The sequence below is a fragment of the Cyprinodon variegatus genome, unplaced genomic scaffold, assembly GCF_000732505.1.
Source record: "Cyprinodon variegatus isolate N-32 unplaced genomic scaffold, C_variegatus-1.0 Scaffold18, whole genome shotgun sequence".
Lineage (NCBI taxonomy): Eukaryota > Metazoa > Chordata > Actinopteri > Cyprinodontiformes > Cyprinodontidae > Cyprinodon > Cyprinodon variegatus.
The window spans coordinates 975699-981626 of NW_015150471.1; the positions used below are offsets into that span (position 1 = coordinate 975699).

The 5928-nt window shown below is 35.1% G+C and overlaps 2 protein-coding genes across 2 annotated transcripts in view; both read left to right on the forward strand.

Moving 5' to 3' along the window:
* plekhm1 (pleckstrin homology and RUN domain containing M1) overlaps positions 1–1207 on the forward strand; it is a 21964-nt gene extending 20757 nt beyond the window's left edge. Inside the window, exon 12 of the mRNA XM_015388109.1 lies at positions 1054–1207. Coding sequence (XP_015243595.1) covers positions 1054–1162 — 109 coding nt within the window. The 3' untranslated portion in view covers positions 1163–1207. The remainder of the gene's footprint in view (positions 1–1053) is intronic.
* A 3413-nt stretch (positions 1208–4620) lies between these two features.
* LOC107092774 (kelch domain-containing protein 1-like) overlaps positions 4621–5928 on the forward strand; it is a 12296-nt gene continuing 10988 nt past the window's right edge. Inside the window, exon 1 of the mRNA XM_015387429.1 lies at positions 4621–4854. Coding sequence (XP_015242915.1) covers positions 4753–4854 — 102 coding nt within the window. The 5' untranslated portion in view covers positions 4621–4752. The remainder of the gene's footprint in view (positions 4855–5928) is intronic.

Consider the following 5928-nt stretch of genomic DNA (forward strand, 5'->3'; position numbering starts at 1 on the left):
GTATGGGGGAAGATTGAAACGTTTTTGTGGACTTTTGTGGAACTTTCTGTCTCAGGCGCCATAGACCTCCATTATTTGAATGTCAGCAGACAGCAAGAAGCCTCCCAGATCTCCAGATGCATTTGAGATATCAAAAAAGCACTCCAGAGTGTTGTTCAGCATGGGGGTGAGTAGAAAATGAAGGCTAATCATGTTTTGGGTGTACTATCCCTTTAACCCCACACTGCTCCTCGGGTGCCGAACAATCGCAGCCCTCTGCTCCACTAGGGGTTGGGTTAAATGCTGAGAGTTTATTTCTGTGCACTGTAATTGTGACAAAAGGCTGGAAAATGTTGTCTGCATGTGTACAGGAATATCTTCCATTACATATTTATGTCTACTCAGTGATTTGAGGAAAACTGCATATAGGACTGCTAATAGCTGTCACACCAAGGTATGGTTTTTAAAAAAGCCAGATATCTCTGCAGCTCCCCCAGAGTTACCATATGGACCTTAATGGCTGTTTTTCTAATCAATGCAATCCTTAGATAGCCTCTCAGTTTATGTGGGCATCCTTTTCTTGGCAGGTTTGCAGGTCCCTGGCGTTTAGCTCTATTCTTTTATACAGAACTCTACTTTACACTGCTCCAAACTCTCTCCTTGACCTGTTGTGCTCTGCTCCATGCTAATGTTTTCTCTCAGGCCTTGACCAAACAGCTGAATTTATGCTAGGGATAAATTCCATACAGGTTTACTTATTAGTGGAGGTATGAATTCAGATGTTTGCTAAATACATATTATTTTCCTTTCCCTTTAAATGAAAGCAATACTTTGTTTTTTAATCATTGAAGTTTTAATTTAAAAAAATTTGGACAAAATTGATGAATACTGTTGTAAAGTGTTGTAGAGCATGCCTTTAATCAGATTAGAGAGTATTTTCAACAGTTACAGAACAGGAACTAAGTTTACCGGTACATTGAAGATTTGCGTGCGGCTGTGTTTTTTGGATCATTTTCACCTGAGTTCCTTATAGAGTTTCGATGCTTATGTTTATTTTTTCTCTGTCTGATGCAGGTGCAATGATTGTAAAGCAGTATTTCACCTCTCCTGCAAGTCTGCTAAGAACGCATGTCCTCGCTGTCAGCGCATGAAGAAATATCTGGAGAGAGATCTGCAGGACTGAGAAATGGAGCAACAATTTTGCATTTGGTTTAATTACCAACATGGGGGGGAAAAAATGAAGTTTATCTTTTACATGAAGTAACCTAAAGTGCAATTATAAGAATATTAGGCTTTCCCGGCTGACTGAATCCTGGAAGAGAGACGGGATGAAAGAGGGCTCGGTGTTACAGTAGCTAAAACTTGCACTAATTTAGAATCCAACAAAGAAACTGATGCAACCACATGTTATTAAACTGGGAGTTTCTGATTCAGCCACAATATTGAAACAAAAGCAGGGCAGAAGTGAAAACTGCCACAAAGTATGTTGATTTATTCACTGTTGCCAGATTCACTTTTCTTAACTTCCTTGTTTACCATGCAGAGCTGCATTTTGTTTATGCATTTGATGCAATTATAACCTGGTTAAGATTAATGTTTTGAAATTGTTGAAAAAAGCACTTAAAATGATCAACTTAACAGATTTTTATTGTGCCTTGTTTAATTTTTAGTCTTTATTTTGTTTCCTTTTGGTATAGAGCTATAAAGGTGCCAAAACGCAGTTTGTTAAGGTGTTAATTTTCAACAATACCTGTTCACTTTATTTAAATATGTATGTAAAGCTTCTAAGTCTTTTTCATTCATAACACAGGTATAAAAGAGAGTTGAAATAAATGTTTTTATTTACATTTATATTGAATTTAAATGCATCAAAAAGAGCAATATATTTTGCATATTTGCACTTTTTAAAACATATCTTTAGTTATCTCTACTGAGCAAACCTGTTCTTTTGTGTTTTCTCAATTTTTTTACTATTTTGTTTTAATGTCTTCGTCTTGCTAAGATTCCAATAAATATTACTGCCAAGTACAGAAATAAATTTGATATATGCACAAATATTGTTTAAGAAAAGCTTTGAGATCATTGCAGTGCTGTCATTGCTTGATTGTACTCATTTTTTTTTTCTTTCATCAATGACGTATAAATGACCATACTAAGAATAAAAGTCTATTGTAACGGGGTGTCTGTTGATCATGTGCTGTTTACTGTGAATCAGGATAATGTGGGAATGTCTAACTATGGAGATCCAGTGGTGCTAAGAAAACGTAAGGAAATGTAAAAAGTTAAATCAAGTCTTGTTGCATTTTAAATCCTGTATTGCTTAAATATTTCATAATGAGGAATTTTTTTGTTTGCAAAACATACAGAATCACTGCAGAAGCAATAAATGTCTTTGAATTTAATCATATACTGGTACTTTGTTATATAATGGAATAACAATGTTAAATGTTGCCACTTAAACATCTCTAAATTTATGCAATGAATAATTGGATACCAAATTAATTAGAAATTCATATGGAAAACTATATATATATATATATTTTTTTTTTATTTTACCTTTATTTTACCAGGAAGTCCCTTGAGATAAAATCTCTTTTTCGAGGGAGACCTGGCCAAGGGGCAGCAGTACAGTAAGACATACCGTATAAAAACACAGGACATCATAATAAAATCAATCATAAACTATATATATTTATGATTTGTGTCTCTGGTTTCCATGTTGAATTCCAACATTAAATGGTAACATCCAGTAAAGGTCATCAACTAGACCAGAAGTCTGCAACTTTTCAAATCTAAAGAGCCTTTTTAATTGAGCCCATTAAAATGAAAGTCACTTAGAGCTGCAAAGACCTTTAATGCAACCTGTTATTTTTTTTAAATATCTCCTATAGGCAATCTGTCATGATTTTGTTCAACAGCATACAGTTTATTTGTAGTTTATAACTTAACATTAAATGTATCATATTGTAGTTTTCAATAGCATGATATTTTTGTTCTTGAAAAAGATGGATTTATACAGACACATTTAGCGAGCAAGAATCCATAATGATACAAATAACTAATAATTCAAAACATATTTTTAACTAGTTCACACATAGATAAAAATGTTCTGTTTATCATTTTATGGTTTAGAATTTCACAAATTAAAATAAAGGACAAAACAAACATTTCATAAGGAGCATGATTTTCTTCTATAGGGTTAAAAATATAACTGGAAAAAGTTTAATTAATTAAATCAGAACATATTGTATGGCCCTTATAAAGGTAGGCACTCAAAAATTAGCAGCATTATTTATGCTTATTTAGCTTGTTTTAAGAGAAATATAAGGGGTTTATTTTTTTAAAAAGTAATAGTTTGCAAATTAAATATTTAGTTTGTTAAATAAACATTTAGCTCCAAATGAAATACTTATTTAATAAAGTAAGATTTGTATAGTGAAAAAATGACCACCTTATTTTTATCTTAAAACGTCCTAAATAACTATATGTATTGCTCCTAACCAGAGGCGTAACCGGAAAATGTTTGTGAGGGTGGCCAGGCAATAACCAATGTACACTGGGGGGGGCCGAAAGCGGATAGGCACCAGAACCTCAGGGTCAGTCTATACACTGTTCCAACAGGATAATTAACAAGCAAAACATCCGTATTTTCTAAATAAAGACAAACTATACTTTTGTACAGCCTTTGATAACAAATAGAGGCATATATTTAAAAACCCGGAATTTCTAGATAAAAGGTATTGTGGATATAATTCTTTCGTTTTGAGTTCTGGGCCATAAATCTTTTCCACTGTCATTACTTACCTACTTGTATCAATAAACATCCTGCATAAAATTGTTATTTACAAGCACTAATATCTACATAAATAATTATTTGATAAGTTTTTATTAAAATTTAACTTATTTATTATTTCACTGAAGACTCTTAGATGACTTGCAGAGACACATAATTTTCTCTTTACCCCAAGTAACACAAAATCTAGTTCTGAAAAAAGCATGAATTCTGTACTAATCATCTTTGATGTCAGTATATTGATGTGTATAATTAACCACAAAAAATTTAAATGTTTTGAACATTCCACTTGAGAGTATTACTGCTGCCACCATCTTTATCAGAGGGAAGAAAATGGTATGGGTGGCCACTGGGGTGGCCATGGCCACTCCTGCCCCCCATCTAGCTCCGCCCCTGCTCCTAACTGCTTAATTTTACAAACGGCGCCCCATAAGAACAGAGATTAATTTAAATAACATACAAATATTGCTGCATGGATCAATATTTGCTCTTATTGATCTTTTTGTTTATATTAATTTTGAAAGTATTGATCTTAGATATAGTTTTGCATTATTTTATTGTTATTTGAAAAACCTGATTTCCCATCGTTAACAAATTGATTTAAAAAAAATTTGTTTTCTTCACAGATATTTGTCTCTGTTCTTGCTAAGACCCTAAAAACACAATGCTTTAAAATAAAAGATTCTTTTTAAATGAATCAGGTTGAGTCTCATGCATGGTGCATATCCATATGGTGCATGCATTGTTTCGCCTGCAGAGGTGAGCTTGCGTCAACGGATGAGTCTGATGGGAGGAGTATAAAGCAGGAGAGCAAGCCTGAAAAACACGTTTGGCCAAATTGTTCAGCCTGGTCAGCTGTTTCCTCTCACTCACTAGTAGCAAAACACAGTCAGTGTCTCTGAGCCTCCAATTTAAGCTCTAAATCATCTCCACGGAGGGAAGGTTTTGTTTTTAGTCAGGACCGAGTGCGCGCCTGGGGGATGGAGTCAGCCCAGAGGGAGGCAGCAGGTAGGCGGCTGGAAAGAAGCTGCCACACGGCGTTCCTACACAGCGACACTCTGTATGTGTGGGGAGGCTACCAGGTAAGAGGAGGGGGGGAGGGTCTACCTGCACAGGTGGTATGAGGGATAAAATGAAGGGTTCTGTGTTGTTTTTGACCCACATTTACAACTTAGGAAATCCTTAACTGAGAAACATAACACATTTATTGGACACTTTATATTCCAGGAGGCTATATATCTTAAAATTTTTAAGACTTCAATTTAGGTTTGATGCAGATATTTAGTTTATGCTGTTAATCAAACAATTAGCACCTGACTCCGCAATGGATTTTAGAAGATATTTTTACCCAGTTTTTACCCAAGGGGACCCTGGTGATACTCCCCTGCCCCCACAGCAGCTCCACCCAGGCAATAGTTGGGATTCATCTTTCCAAAAAAAAGTGTAAAAAAAAAAAAAAATTCCCTGAAATTTGTTTTCTTTCCAGGAAGTTTTCTCGCTTTAAAATGTCAGAAATGGGCGTGCAGGTGGAGCAGTAGTTTGTGCGCACAACGCATGTATGGAGGCTGAGTCCTTGACGCGGCTGACACGGGTTCGAATCTGACCTGTGGTCCTTTGCTGCATGTCTCTCTCCCCCTCTCTGTCTACTTCCTTTCTTGTCAGCATAGCGTTGAGCAAATGAGCCACTAATGTCGCAAAAACTAAAAAAAAAAAACTCATAAAAAAACTCAAAAAAAAATAAAAAAAAAAAAAATTCCCTGAAATTTGTTTCCTTTCCAGGAAGTTTTCTCGTTTAAAAAAAAAAAAAGTCAGAAATAACGTTGAGTTTGAGGCTTTATGTGCAAAATCCATCTTTTGTGCATGACATGCTGTCTGCTTTGGACTGCATACCGCCCTGGAGTAAATGTTTGTCCTTTACACATTTAAGGAAAAAGTATTGTTTCCAAATCATCCTGAGTTTCTCCCCATCAAACAGGCTCCTGTCCTTGATGAATAATATTATATGTCTACAAATTCATCCTAAAATTGTAAATTCACCCTCTATGCTGATGACACAGTATTGTATTAAATGAATAGTACACCCAAAACATGATTAGCCTTCATTTTCTACTCACCCCCATGCTGAACAACACTCTGGAGTACTTTTTTGATATCTC